The 16422-nt window shown below is 42.0% G+C and overlaps 1 protein-coding gene across 1 annotated transcript in view; it reads left to right on the plus strand.

The window, feature by feature from the left end:
• The window catches only part of LOC126474626 (dynein axonemal assembly factor 4-like), a 130214-nt gene that overhangs the window by 57298 nt on the left and 56494 nt on the right, over positions 1–16422 (plus strand). The window contains exon 4 of the mRNA XM_050102105.1: positions 5991–6256. Within this exon, the coding sequence (XP_049958062.1) occupies positions 5991–6256 (266 nt within the window). The remainder of the gene's footprint in view (positions 1–5990; positions 6257–16422) is intronic.

Below are 16422 nucleotides of genomic sequence, written 5' to 3' on the forward strand. Positions count from 1 at the left end.
CAGACCGCGTGAGACGACGCTTCATCCAGTCCCAAACATGCTCAATGGGGGACAGATCCGGAGATCTTGCTGGCCAGGGTAGTTGACTTACACCTTCTAGAGCACGTTGGGTGGCACGGGATACATGCGGACGTGCATTGTCCTGTTGGAACAGCAAGTTCCCTTGCCGGTCTAGGAATGGTAGAACGATGGGTTCGATGACGGTTTGGATGTACCGTGCACTATTCAGTGTCCCCTCGACGATCACCAGTGGTGTACGGCCAGTGTAGGAGATCGCTCCCCACACCATGATGCCGGGTGTTGGCCCTGTGTGCCTCGGTCGTAATCAGTCCTGATTGTGGCGCTCACCTGAACGGCACCAAACACGCATACGACCATCATTGGCACCAAGGCAGAAGCGACTCTCATCGCTGAAGACGACACGTCTCCATTCGTCCCTCCATTCACGCCTGTCCCGACACCACTGGAGGCGGGCTGCACGATGTTGGGGCGTGAGTGGAAGACGGCCTAATGGTGTGCGGGACTGTAGCCCAGCTTCATGGAGACGATTGCGAATGGTCCTCGCCGATACCCCAGGAGCAACAGTGTCCCTAATTTGCTGGGAAGTGGCGGTGCGGTCCCCTACGGCACTGTGTAGGATCCTACGGTCTTGGCGTGCATCCGTGCGTCGCTGCGGTCCGGTCCCAGGTCGACGGGCACGTGCACCTTCCGCCGGCCACTGGCGACAACATCGATGTACTGTGGAGACCTCACGCCCCACGTGTTGAGCAATTCGGCGGTACGTCCACCCGGCCTCCCGCATGCCCACTATACGCCCTCGCTCAAAGTCCGTCAACTGCACATACGGTTCACGTCCACGCTGTCGCGGCATGCTACCAGTGTTAAAGATTGCGATGGAGCTCCGTATGCCACGGCAAACTGGCTGACACTGACGGCGGCGGTGCACAAATGCTGCGCAGCTAGCGCGATTCGACGGCCAACACCGCGGTTCCTGGTGTGTCCGCTGTGCTGTGCGTGTGATCATTGCTTGTACAGCCCTCTCGCAGTGTCCGGAGCAAGTATGGTGGGTCTGACACACCGGTGTCAATGTGTTCTTTTTTCCATTTCCATGAGTGTATATAATAGAGGGAAACATTCCACATGGGAAAAATATATTTAAAAACAAGGATGATGTGACTTACCAAACAAAAGCGCTGGCAGGTCGATACACACAAAATTCAAGCTTTCACAACCAACGGTTGCTTCATCAGGAAAGAGGGAAGAAGATGGAAAGATGAAAGGATGTGGGTTTTAAGGGAGAGGGTAAGGAGTCATTCCAATCCCGGGAGCGGAAAGACTTACCTTGGGGGGGGGAAAAGGACAGGTATACACTCGCACACACACACACACATATCCATCTGCACATACACAGACTTGAATTTTGTGTGTATATTTGTGTTTATTTGTGTGTATGTGTGTGTGCGGATGGATATGTGTGTGTGTGCGAGTGTATACCTGTTCTTTTTTCCCTCCAAGGTAAGTCTTTCCGCTCCCGGGATTGGAATGACTCCTTACCCTCTCCCTTAAAACCCACATCCTTTCGTCTTTCCCTCTCCTTCCCTCTTTCCTGATGAAGCAACTGTTGGTTGCGAAAGCTTGAATTTTGTGTGTATGTTTGTGTTTGTTTGTGTGTCTATCGACCTGCCAGCACTTTCGTTTGGTAAGTCACATCATCCTTGTTTATATAGCCTATGTCTGCCAAATGTTTATTAGAGTTTCATGCAACAATCTGAAGTAAATCGGTCACAACTTTTCAAGATTTTTGGTAAGAATGTTAAACTTTGACTTGTAATTACATAACAGTATAGATTGTCTGACAGAAAAATATGCCAGCCATATTTTTGGAATCATCATAGTTTATTGTGTTCCCACATAAGAGAATAATTATATCACTTAAATGAGATATAAATGCACTTCAATACAGCAGAATTGTTTGCCATTGCATTAGGACTCATTCACCCACCCATTCATGCACTGCATCCCACAAATCTCATCATGAAAAGATTGTTTAGGGATGAGGAATAAGTAAAGTTATACATTAACAGGCAGAAGCAACCACTGAAGACTATTGTGTGTGTGTGTTTGTGTGTGTGTGTGTGTGTGTGTGTGTGTGTGTGTTTGTGTGTGTGTGTGTTTTCTTTATTTAACTCTAAGAAAGGATATACTCTGAAAACTTAACAACATTTTCAGTCTTGCTTATAGCCTATTGACTGCTAAATTGTATTATGTATTGTTATCTTTGCTTATTCCAGTATTTGTATTCCACCCGAGACTTTCCATTATATATATCAGTGTGTGATCACACAAACTGAAATATACATATATATAGAATTAGCAGTATATAAACACTATATAGCAGTACACTGATATTTAATCATCAATTAAGTGAACAGAACCAACTGCTGATAATGTTTGTCTCTGTTAATGTATGGCTTGATTCATTCCATCGCATTACAAGTTACTTAATGTTGGAATCAGTGTTATAAGATGAGTGAACAGATGAATGTTAATTTCCATAAAAGATATAACTGCAGTACAGATCTATACATATATTAAAATTGTTGCTTGCTGATGCCCGTACATAGAGGATATTTAAGAAAAATTAATATGAGGCATCTTTATAACAGGAGCCCAAACCAAAACTATTCTTCTTCTTCTTCTAACCCCCCCCCCCCCCCCCCCCCCCCCGCCCCTCCCCCAATCAATCTGTATGTTTGTGTGTGTGTCACGCAAAAACTACTGCACCAAATTGAATTCGGTTTTCACAGTGTATTGTTTGATGTCTAACTTAAAATTTAATATATGTTTCATTTTGATATACCACCTAGAAGCTGTATTATCTATGCATACAGAGTGTTTTCCTTAACTGAGTCAGTACGAGGAAATTAGAATCCATAGGAGACACAGGGAAACAGAAACTTTTAATTGCTTTTTTGTGAAAACAATTTTGCCCTAATCTAATATTTGGTCAAGCAGGAGTTGTCCATGAAAAGGAGTAAAATTGACAATAATTTTATTTTTTTATGTTGATTGACTAAGTTCTATGTAAGGATTACTTCATTATATTGGAAGGAAAAAATCTGGGACAGCAGAACTTTTATACATCTAGACTAAATAAACCAGGATAGAAATGATGGAATCTGTAAAAAGTAGTATTTGGGAACATTTTATCATCAGAATTATAATCTTAATAGTTTAATCCTTTTATCCATAGACATTCTTGAATTCATTCTTGAATCAATGTAACTGTTACTGTTAAGTTTGTTGAATTGATGCTACTATTATCATTGATAAGTTTGTCAAGTTGACACTAAAAATCTATTACTGTTGATAAGTTTGTCAAGTTGACAATAAAAATCACTTTCTTGCATTTCTTCAGAGGTTTTCATCATGTCTTATTGATATATGTGAAGTGATGCAATTGTTGTGATTTCATATTAGTGTCTTCATTTATCTAACTTCTGTCATTCTAGAATTCATTCTGCAATTGATATGACTATTATCTTCGATAAGTTGTCAAGTAGTAATAATGTCTTCCCGAAAATAATCTAACTTTTCTTAGCCAAATGAACACGTCTGAGAAGATGAACAGTAAGTGAATGATAATGTGAAGAGTGTGTAGCGCCACAGCATTCTAGAATTGCATCTTCCCAATCTCAAGAGACTTCTTGTGAATTCGAATCATCTTTGAATGCTAATATATCCTGTAGTAGTCTGTAGAGAATAATGTAGAATGTAAATGTCATTTGAGTGCAGTCCAATCTCACCACACTGCAGCCTGAACTGTGGAGACTCAGGAAGAATGTGAGATTTGATAATACTCCGATCTCTTAGGCACCATGAGATTTCCCAATCTATAGAGACCATTTCCGAATGGGAACTGCATTTGGCCAATGATTGCACCTGTCATGAAATCACACTTTCTCTTGAAATGCACCAGGAAAGAGAAGCACATTTATCTGCTGACCATAGCCATCATGAAATTTTGCAGCTGTTGGAGACAGATGAGCAGCAGAAGCTTTTCTTATCAGCTGACCAGAGCTGTCATGATATTTTGCAACTTTTGCAGACAAAAGAGCAGCACAAGCTTCATTTGCCTCCTGAGCATTGTCACCATGAACGTTCCTGGCTTTTGGAGACAGAAAAACAACATGCAACTGAGCATAATCACCATAAAAATGGAGGGCTTTTGGAGACAGATGAGCAGCAGGAGTTTTGTTTGTCTGCTGAGCATAGTCTCCATGAAAATTCAGCTTTTGAAGACATATGAGTATCGTGAGCTTTGTCTGTCTGCTACTCAGAGCCACTACCATCACTTGAAACAAGAAAGGAGTCATTTATAGAAAGTGCAACTAACACAATCCAGTGAGACCTTTGCAGTTAGAGGAAGAATGATGCCATTCTTAGACTGTCAGTCAATGATGATGACAAGTCGATGATGTACAATCCTGAGCAGCTGCCATGGCTAGAACAGGAGAAAAGTGAATTTCACTATGATCCAGTAAAAACATATATCAGTTTTTCTCAGCTTGGCTATATGAATGAAATATACACTCATTGCCATGTTTTGAGGTAGCATGGAGAACCCAAGGGAATCTGCTGTTCATCTGACAAAGTTCGCCTGGAAAGAATACAAGACCCACCAGAGCCATTGACAGAGTTATTAAGTGAAGAACATCCACTATTGAAACACTTTTTGGTGATGGCTTAGTAAGGTGGCAATCCCCATGTGCAAGAATTCTTGGACATTTTATTAAACATTGACAAGCTTATATTGCCCAAACTTAATGGATTAGTGCCTCTGTCAGAGAGTGTTTGTTTAATTGTTCCTTCAGTGGAGGAGCTTATTCATTTTGTTTGTGGAGATGTATCCCGAATAACAAGTCACAAGAATTCTTGGTTTTGTGAACAAGCAACACTGACATCCAAGTGATCAAGTAGCTGCTATAAACCAGAGCATTTTGGAAAAAATTGATGGGAATGAGGCGGTGTATTGATCCTATCAATTATCCAGTAATGTTTCTCAACTCCCTTGCTACATCCAGACTCCCCACACATAATACTGTTATGAAAGTGGGTCTTCCGATTATGCTGCTTCAGAACTTAGCCCCTCCAAAGCTGTCATTTTGTAACAATATTATAGAAGCTGACATTGTTATGGGCTGTAAAGCTGATGAAATAGTTTCATACATTGCGTACCCCTCGTTCCCAACAATTTCCCTCTCAAGTTCAAACGCATGCAGTTTACCATGAGCATATGCTTCACAATGACCATCAACAAATTGCAAGGACAGATGCACTGAGCTCTCAGCGTCAACCTCAGGATGAACTGTTTCTCACATAGACAACTCTACGTAGCTTGTGAGTGATTCACTAGCTCAGATGACATGTTTATAATGGCTCCTATGGGCAAAACATCAAATGTTGTATATAAAGATTTCTTTTTAATTTTTGTAATTCCTTTAAATACAACACAAGGCTGTCCCCCTATTCAGGTTTTTTGATATTCCATACTTCAAATATCTGTATCTGTACTTAACAAATACATCAATTCTTTACCATTGCACCATTTTGACAGCTTCACCTTCAGTCTTTTACATATGTTTTTCTCACTGATAATAAGCTTCAGGATTTTTTAAAATCCATGCGGGTTCTGGATGCACATGTATGAAGTCACAGGTAAAAGCTGGTTTTAAATAAAAAATACACACTTCATTATTTATAATTGTTTCCTTATAAAGAAAATATACATTTTTGTTAGGTTATAGCCTTATTGTTTGTATTTATTCGTTAGCTCTTGGATCTGAAACTAAATGTAATGCTGTGTACTACTTAACAATGAATAACAAATGTTGACTCTCCTAATGTAGGTTCACATCATTCCAGTATAGTAAGAACACAACGTTGTTTGTTTTGTGTAGTAACTTTAAATACTGCTCTATATTTTTCAGCAAGTAAGAAAAAACAGTTGAACAGTGTAAAAGAACAGTCTACTAAACAAAAGATTTTTGTAAAAGGTGAAAGCAAAGATAAAAAATGCATTAACAATAAAAATGTTTCTGATGAAAAAGAATATAAAGAAGCTAACTCGAAGAAAATTTTCCGCAGTGAGATACCAAAGCCAGCACCAAGAAAACCTGGGAAAATTCATGTTAGTTTTACTCCTAGGGTGTTTCCTACTCCCAAAAGAGAGTCTCAGGAAAAAGAAGAGCAGGAGGTAAGATGCTCAAACAAAAATAATGGATGTAAAAGTTAGCTTGTCTAATTCATTCAGTCAGATCTCTGCAATGCAGTGCACTCACATTATGTACAGAATTTTACATCGAATGCGGCAGAAAAAGTGACAGTAGCTGCAGGGCAGGCACGAACCCTTAAAAAGAAAATCAGTCATCCGTATTTAATTTTTGCAACTAGTGGTTGGTTGGTAGTTAGTTAACAATAAGACAAACAAGACAGATATACTTACTGGTGTTAATGGAAAAGACAGTTCATTTAAGAATAGTATTTTGATTTGTTAGGTGCAAGAGAGAAGCTGCTGTAATTACCTATTGGGGACTACATGACATTGTTTTTGTTCTTGGGTTTCATTGACTGAGCCCTAGGTATAGCCTTCCTTATATTTTCATTACGCTATTCTTGAGAACAATGTTCAAAATCCAGTATATCTTGGTGGAAGAATTCCCCTTGCTCACAGGAATATGCCTATATGTATGTACTCTTTGAGCTTCCCCCTGCGGGTCCAGGGTAAGAATAGGCCCGAGGTACTCCTGCCTGTTGTAAGAGGCAACTAAAAGGAGTCCCTCCCCTTCAAGGGGGTAGTTTGCGCGTGCTTCCGGATACGGACGGTTCAACTACTTACATTTATGGTCATTTTGGTTTCTTGCTTATTCTGGTTTCTTCCTTCCTTTGTTTGTTTCCTTTCTTTGTCCTTCTCCCTCTCTCACTGTCTTCCTTACTTTTTACCTTGCCTTCTTCTCCTTGCCTTCTTCTCCTTGCCTTCTTGTCCACCCTATGGTCTGTCCTTTCTGTCCCTCTCTCCCTGTTTTTTCCTATTCTTCTTTCCTCCCTGTTCGTGCCTGAAGGCCGACCCACGTGTTCGCACACGTAGCCATTGACGGGGTAATTTAATTTCCCACCCTGGGTAGAGTAGTAAGGCACGCACGTACTCCCTGGTAAAGGCCAGGCCCAGGAAGGGGTGATTGCCTGAGCTGACACCTTCCGACCATGCCGATTGGTCCCTCCGTCCGTTTCTTGGGAGGTGTGACCTGAGGTGTAAACATTGACCTAAGGTGGGAGCGCCCTCTGAGAGGGTCCCCACAAGGAAGGAGCGCACCATCAGAGACGCTGGCAATCATGGGGGATTCATCCGCAATGGATTTCTCTTCTTCCTCTCTCTTGACTTCTGCCCAAAAACGGAAACTTGACCAGCCACCAGTGACAAAAGTACTACCGCCTACCCCAAAGTTCCTCATAGTTTCCAGATCTGAGGACAGAATGGATTTTTCATCTGTCAACACTTTCGTTATTCAGAAGGGCGTAGATGCCATAGCCGGACCTGTCTAGTCTTGTACAAGAATGCGTAACGGTACCTTGTTGTTGGAAACTGAGAGCGCCTTTCAGGCACAAAAACTCCTACAGGCCACACTCCTGTACACGTTCCCTGTCCGAGTGGAGGCTCACAGCACTTTGAATTTGTCACATGGTGTGGTATCTACTAGATCACTTGACGGATTGACTGACGAGTAGATTCAGTCATTCCTCGCTGAGCAGGGCGTGACGGCTGTCCATAGGGTCATGAAAAAGGTCGACAGTGAACTTGTACCGACCTGGACACTTTTCTTGACCTTTGATAGTGTTCAGCTGCCGTCACGCATCAAATCGGGCTATGAGGTTATTTCTGTTCGCCCCTATGTCCCGACACCTACGCACTGCTACTAGTGTCAACATTTTAATCACACCTGCCAGTCTTGTTCTAATGTGGCTAAATGCGTCACTTGTGGCAGGGGTGAGCATGAGGGTGACTGTCCACCTCCGTCTCCTCGTTGCGTGAACTATCAGGGTGACCATGCAGCGTCCTCCTGCAACTGTCCCATCTACAAGGATGAACGCTGTATACAGGAAATTCATGTCAAAGAGAAAGTGTCCACCTCAGCTGCTCACAAGCTATTTGCTAGTAGGAAGCCCACGCTGCTCCCAGCAGGGAAATACAGTACTGTCCTCACCTCTCCTTGGCATACCAGTGAGGTGTCGATGCAGACATGCGATCTGACCTTTAACGCTACGGTCGTCCGTTAGGCCAGTGCTAATATCGCCCGGTCAACATCTCCTCTTCCTCCCATCACCCCTAAGACACAAGCACCTTCATCAGCTTCGGCCAAGTCTAAGACCCAGAAGTAAGATGCACGGGCCTTCAAGAAGGGACTGTCCCGTGAAGACTTCCTACGTACTCCAAACTCCCAGTGATCGACCAGTACTTCGACTAAACGACCTTCCAAGAAGGCTCATAGGAAGCAAAGTTCTCCTTCTCCGCCACAGCACGTTTCTTCTCCTGCGCCATCCAGCGGTTGCCGCCCCAGGCCGCCATCCATTTCGCCTGGCCACACCGCTGGTAGCCAAACATCTGGCTGTTCACCAGCAGAGAAAGCTCCTCCTCCCGGCCATCTAAACATGGTGGCCAACGAACCTATTGAAAAAGTGGACGATGACTCTCCACCTATTGATAACGGCAGCAGTGCTTGCTCGAAGCCAGGCCCTCAGCGGCCTTCGAAGTGACCCCTTTTTGCTTCTTCTTTTTCTTTTTCTTCTCACAATGGCACTTCTTCATTGGAATATTCGTGGCATTCACTCCAACCAAGAGGGCTTAAAGTTGCTGCTACGCTTGCATTGTCCACTCGTAGTAGCTCTCCAGCAAACAAAGCTATGCCCATGCGATCGAATTGACTTGTGTAACACTCCGGTTTAATCTTCTGACTTATCCCACTCGATCGGGATCTGATAGCAGCCCAAATAGATATTAATTAATGTGACCGTGTACCTAATGGGGCTGGCAATCGGATCGGACTGCTACGGAGTTGTTACATTCCATTTTGTCCTTCTCAAATGCCGTAATAATGAATGTCTGGTGCCAAGAAGAACAACAACACAGCTTCATTAATCAACGAACTATATTCATCACAAAAACACCAAAAGGAAGGAGACAGCCACTGCCTTCGTCGTACAGAATTAATAACGGCTAATCTCAGCACAGGCCTCTTCGTTGTTCATTATCGTCACACGCAAATTTTAATCACTGCAAACCAACACTGCAATCCAACACTGCAATCCAAATAATGCCGGCGCGGTAGACGCAAAAATACAAATATCTGCACTGAAATATCACTGAATCACTCTATTAATTATACTTTTCACTTTCCCGAATATTCCTAACACAAAGGGGTTAAACCACGGCGATGGCCACTCCCTTTGTCGGTACGGTCTTGCATTCCAGCAACAGACCTCCACCCGGCTCGGCCCGCAGCGCGTACCACACACTACTGTCTCAACACTCGCTCTCGCTCTCGCCACCCGACGCACACTATCGATTGTTTGTCCTGTCGACCTGTGCTGTCGCAAAACTTATAGTAAGGGTCTACGGACCCCTTACATCCCCGCCCTCGAAAACTTCTTTGAAGTCACAGGCGTAAAAGAATCAGCTAGGGAATTAGACATCACTACATATGAACAAAACACACAGTGCAAATAAGTAATGAAATTACAATCACCAAGAAAATCTTTGACTCCGGTAGTGGGCTGCCTCTACAATAATGTTCTACAAAAAGTTATTACATTTCAAAAATATGGCATTGTCCAAATAACACACAACATCAATCCTACTTACTTAACATAGCATGGTAAATATTTTTATAAACTAATCGTATCAAAAATTTCCAAAAACTTTTCACTTTCAAAGGTTTGTACGAGTCATTAACTACATATCTGTTATAAATTGCTATAGCAAACACAAGAAAAGAAACTAGTTGAATGCCAGCTACCCCTTTGGTATGCCGTCCTTTCAGCGGGGTTCGTGCCGTCCATACTACTATCACTCTAATTCATAATTCACTTGGCCAACACTTATAAAAGTTAAGGAAGTAATTCACAACTTATTGCTACAGCAAAGACGAGAAAACAAACTAGGTGAATGCCAACTACCCCTTTGGTATGCCGTCCTTTCAGCGGGGGTTCGTGCCGTCCATACTACTACCACACTAACTTATAGCTCCCTTCACAACGCATATAAAAGTTAAGGAAGAAAAAATCACAACTTATTTAAATCTTTAACACAAGCAAATTGAAATTGAGACAAAATATGACATTTATACATTGAATGCCCGCTACCCCTTTGGTATGCCATCCTTTCAGCGGGGTTTGTGCCGTCCATACTACTATCACACTAACTTATAACTCGCTTGCCCAATGCATATAAAAGTTAAGGAAGAAATTCACAACTTGTTCATTACAGATTCCATAAATTTAAATGCTACATTGTATCGCTAAGCATGTCTTAAACAATTATTTGCAACACTACAACTAATGTGGTCACCCAATGAAAAATTTTAAACTACTGATCATTTTATTTTGCCAAACATTACTGCCATATGTGAATTGTTATCACGAAAGCTTAGATGAGAGGTACAATATTTCCTGTTATATTCACATTAATTCAAATCCACTATATGGATATTTGTCATTCATTACTCAGTGCCAGAATTCTGCTTCTAAAGCTTGACCTACGTATAACCATAATTGACTCTGATAGCTAATTGGATACATGAATTACTAATTATTCATTAGTTAAACCTTGTTTTATCAGCATACTTCAGATAAACATGTATACCTACAAATAACTTGCAAACAGATGTTGCTCATGTGCTAAATGACATACTTCAATATTTCAAACATCTCATACTCCATACTCTTCATTACACATAACTTAACACCAACTTCAACTGCAAATACATATATATCTTCAACCTATATCAATCCTCCATATACTTCAACACTTCAAACCTCTCATACTCAATATACATCATTACACATAACTCCCTCAACTTAACAGCAACTTCAACTGCATATATATCTTCAACCTACATCAACTCTCCATATTCGCTGCAATAACCACATAAAAATACTACTTCAGGCTCCTTAGCCTCTCCATTCATCATATTTCACATCATTTATCCGAACAACTATCTCCTTGTGTATTTGTTTCTTTCTATGTTCATCTACTTACAAGCTGATACATTACTTCAATTTTCTTACAACAGTTTGACCTTTTCATGCCTCATAAAACAACTCTATAAGATTACCCAAATTCTTGTTTAACCAATTAGCTTACCACGATATTATGTAAACATTCGCTTTCTGATATGGTTCTCATTTTATTCCTTCTGGCATTATTAATTTTGGTTATTTACTCACAGTAAACTGAGCTTTTTTTTTTTTTTTAAGTCATTGATTCTCTGACATCTCACACTCTACATCAACAGCAGCTACTACAAATTTACTACATGGTTCCTGACTGAATTACTTGGATGACCACTACCAATCCTAACTACTATTCGCTAACTTTCTTAACCTAAGGATAGAGAAAGATGATAGAGGAGTGACACTTGAAATCAGAAATAAAGTCTCACCCAGCTGGGAGTGTACCAGTCGCCACTTGGTATACCAGCAAAAGAGTTGCTAGCTCCCTACACCTTAACTACTTCTCCATATATGATTGAACTATAAATTTGCTACAAGATTCCTAACTATCATTTGTACAACCACTACCTATTCTAACTACTACACACTAACTTTCTTAACCTAAGGATAGAGAAAGATGGTAGAGGAGTGACACTTGAAATTAGAAGTAAAGTCTCACCCAGCTGGGAGTGTACCAGTCGCCACTTGGTATACCAGCAAAAGAGTTGCTAGCTCCCTACACCTAACTTTCTTCAACTCGTACCTCTTCCTCACCTGGGTTATCCCTGTTCTCGTGTGAGTAGTACCTTTTTATGTTTTCCACATGTTCCTTACCATGCACTCTCTTTGTCCGTGCATACTCCAACTCCACAGTGTTAGTATGACCAACTTTTATAATCCTGTACGGTCCCTTATAAACGTGGTTAAATTTATGCATTTCAGAGTTTATTTTCTGTGATTTTGCATGAACCTTAGTCCCTTCCTTCTTCTTGATTCCCCAAGTGAAGGCCTCACCTTCCATTCTATCTATTGCAAATTGAATCTTGTCTGAGTCTTTAAGATGTGCTGGGAAAACTCCTTTTAACCACTTCATAAATATCATTGGGTGCAACCCTCCTTTCGGTCTAAATTTCTGCCCTGTATTATTTTGGACGTACCGATTATCACTGCTCATCAAGGTAACGACTTTACCTTCCCCAACAGTTAAAGTGGCATTGCTAATTCGTTTATCAATTTCTTCTGTCTTGCTCTCCAATTGCTGCACTCCCTGTCGTAATTGCCTGACCTCCATTGCAACCCTCTTGTTATCCTCTTCCCGTTGCACGGCTATAGAATTTCTCAGATTGACAGCCAGTTGGTTTTGCCTATCTCCTATCCCCTTAACTGCATCATTGCATTGTTTCTGCATCTGCGTCACCTCGGCGATCCTTTCTCCCAGTTCGGCTTTAGTTTCTTCAACATCGTCTTCTATCTTTTTTGTCAACTTTCCTTCCATCTTCTCCATGTCTCCCTGGACTTGGTCTATGCTCTTCTGTAGCTTCCTCTCTCTCTCATCGATGTCCATCTTCAGTCGTTCTTGTAACTCCTGCATTTCCTTCTTCAGATTACATTCCATCTTCATCTGCGATGTTTTGATCTCTAGTGCTATAGCTTCTTGTAAATCTTCCTTTAGTGATGCGTTGTTTTCTTGTAAACTTTTCTCTACTGATTTGTGGAATATTTCTTCCCTTTCTCGTAAATCTTCCTTTAGTGATGCGTTGTTTTCTTGTAAATTTTTCTCTAATGATGCGTTGTTTTCTTGTAAACTCTTTATTAATTCTCTTGTTTCTTGTAAACCTTCCTTTATCAAGTCTACCAACATCGACCACCTATCGGCATCCTCTGAAACTGGCTTATTTCTCGTCGTTTGTCCCGGTGTCTCGGGATAACTACTTGAATGTGCTAATGGGCTATCTAATGACCCTCCATAATCACTGATTCCCGAATCTTCTCTGTCTTCCTGTCCTATCCCTTTCCTTTCAACTACTGCCTCACAAACCTGCTTATCTTCAGTAGACATGTTTGTTTATTTTTAATGCACAGGCAAGGGATATAAAATAACTTCTAGCAACCCAAAACACTCTTAATTATCATGAAACTAAACAAACAGTACCTGAAGTATTCTTCAATTAATCCCTAAATTGATACCATATGCAAGAGCATCGAACATAACGACTCTCAAAACCTAATCACTTCAAATATCAATTTTCACATACACAGCTTATGTAAAATGTTTTAAATAAGATAAATCATACCATTCATAAAATTTATACATATAAAATCCCCCAAAAACAATAAGCATATCTGTATAATTATCATTTAGACCGCGCAGTATGCATAAATAAGTATGCTCAATTTCAGAGTATTTTTCGCAAACTTTTCGGAAATTACTGCAATTGGGCACTTTTCCTAACACGCAATTCAGTTTACAAACGTTCATTTACCGCGAAAACTGCACATTGCAATTTAATGTTATGTCAACCAGTCGTCTCCACTCACCAACCGACGTTACCACGAGTCGCGATGTTTTGACGTTTGAAGTGGGCGTGGCGCTGTACTGCCGCCGGAACCGCGTGAGGTCTCGCTGTGGTGGGACGTCGTAGTTCTCAGCCGGCCGCTCCGTGGCGCTGCAGGCAGGCGTAGTTTGTAGTTCAGCTGCTAGATGTCGGGACGGCGCTCGGTGTCTCGAAGTCGCGCGGCTTGCTGTGGCGGGCGTGTGAAATCACCTCGCAGATCGAAGCTCTTAGGCGCAACTGCTACACGTGTCTGCGTGACATCACTCAATAATTGCGTCGCCACAATACATTGTCGTCCGCATAACAGTTTATGGGTCCACATGAAGCTATCCGAATTTTCACTATTTAAAAAGCAATTTCAGCCACAATATTACTATTAAACACTTCTTTAAATCTTTCGTGACGAATTCTTGGCTCGTTTTGCTATTTTAATGTTCACACGTGTCTTTCTTTGGTGTTCACTTTTCACAGTTTTTCGCGCGGATTTACGCATTTGCACATTATAACACAGTTTGTTGACACTATTATTTTCATCTAATATGGCAAGAAAAAAAAGTTTAGTCACAATCGAAAGATGCTATTACTTCGTATTGTTCAAAAAATGCACTGTTTCTTGTCGCGATTTTAAAGTTTATGCTCTGTCCCGATTCAACATTGGAAAATATTTTCTCACGTTAAATAAGATAATATTACCTATTGTTCTTTGTGATTCGTCCGAAAATTGCACTTGTCCTTTCACGGTAAGCCAAGGGTGTAACACTCCGGTTTAATCTTCTGACTTATCCCGCTCAATCGGGATCTGATAGCAGCCCAAATAGGTATTAATTAATGTGACCGTGTACCTAATGGGGCTGGCAATCGGATCGGGCTGCTACGGAGTTGTTACATTCCATTTTGTCCTTCTCGAATGCCGTAATAATGAATGTCTGGTGCCAAGAAGAACAACATCACAGCTTCATTAATCAACGAACTATATTCATCACAAAAACACCAAAAGGAAGGAGACAGCCACTGCCTTTGTTGTACAGCATTAATAACGGCTAATCTCAGCACAGGCCTCTTCGTTGTTCATTATCGTCACACGCAAATTTTAATCACTGTAAACCAACACTGCAATCCAACACTGCAATCCAAATAACGCCGGCGCGGTAGACGCGAAAATACAAATATCGGCACTGAAATATCACTGAATCACTCTATTAATTATACTTTTCACTTTCCCGAATATTCCTAACACAAAGGGGTTAAACCACGGCGATGGCCACTCCCTTTGTCGGTACGGTCTTGCATTCCAGCAACAGACCTCCACCCGGCTCGGCCCGCAGCGCGTACCACACACTACTGTCTCAACACTCGCTCTCGCTCTCGCCACCCGACGCACACTATCGATTGTTTGTCCTGTCGACCTGTGCTGTCGCAAAACTTATAGTAAGGGCCTACGGACCCCTTATACTTGGCACACTATGCCTCTGTGCGTTTTGACCTACCCCCTGTGGCAGGTATTCTGGCTCATGGAGGGGTTATGTTGCTGGTCCAGAATGATATCTACTACGATCCCATCACATTGTACACCGACCTGCAGGCAGTTGCCGTCCGAATTACTCTCCCCACTTTCACATTTTCCATTTGTACCGTTTGCACTCCATCGTTGTCTGCCGTTACTAGGGCAGACATGATGCAAATTATTGCTCAGCTACCTGCACCATTTTTGTTGACTGGAGACTTCAATGCCCACCATCCCCTTTGGGGCTCTCCAGCATCCTGCCTGAGAGGCTCCCTATTAGCAGGCATTTTCAACCAACTCAATCTTGTCTGCCTCAATACTGGCGCCCCTACTTTCTTTTCGGACACAACTCGCACCTATTCCCATTTAGACCTCTCTATATGTACTACCCAAGTTGCACGCCGGTTTGAGTGGTACGCTCTTTGTGATACATATTCGAGTGACCACTTCCCTTGTGTTATCCATCTCCTGCATCATACCCCATCTCCATGCTCAACTAGTTGGAACATCTCCTAAGCAGACTGTGGGCTCTTCTCTTCCAGGTCGACATTTCAGAATCAAAACTTTGCAAGCTGTGATAGTCAGGTCGCACACCTCACGGAAGTCATTCTCACTGCTGCTGAATATTCCATCCCTCATACTACTTCTTCTCCATGTCACGTACCGGTCCCATGGTGGACCGCAGCATGTAGAGATGCTTTATGTGCTTTTCGACGTGCTTTACGCACCTTTAAATGCCACCCTACGATGGCGAATTGTGCTAATTATAAACGATTACGTACACAGTGTCGTCGTGTTATTAAAAAAAGCAAGAATGCCAGCTGGGCTGCTTTCACAAGCTCCTTCAACAGTTTTACTCCTTCTTCTGTTGTCTGGGGTAGCCTGCAGCGGCTATCTGGCACTAAGGTCCACTCACCAGTTTATGGCTTGACGGTCACGAATGACGTCTTTGTGGACCCTGAGGATGTCTCCAATGCCTTTGGCCGATTTTTCGCAGAGGCTTCGAGCTCCGCTCATTACCACCCTGCCTTCCTCCCCCAAAAACAGGCAGTAGAGGCAAGGCCACCTAACTTCCGCTCCTCGAATCATGAAAGTTGT

Source organism: Schistocerca serialis, chromosome 4, assembly GCF_023864345.2.
Source record: "Schistocerca serialis cubense isolate TAMUIC-IGC-003099 chromosome 4, iqSchSeri2.2, whole genome shotgun sequence".
In the NCBI taxonomy this organism is placed as follows: Eukaryota; Metazoa; Arthropoda; class Insecta; order Orthoptera; family Acrididae; genus Schistocerca; species Schistocerca serialis.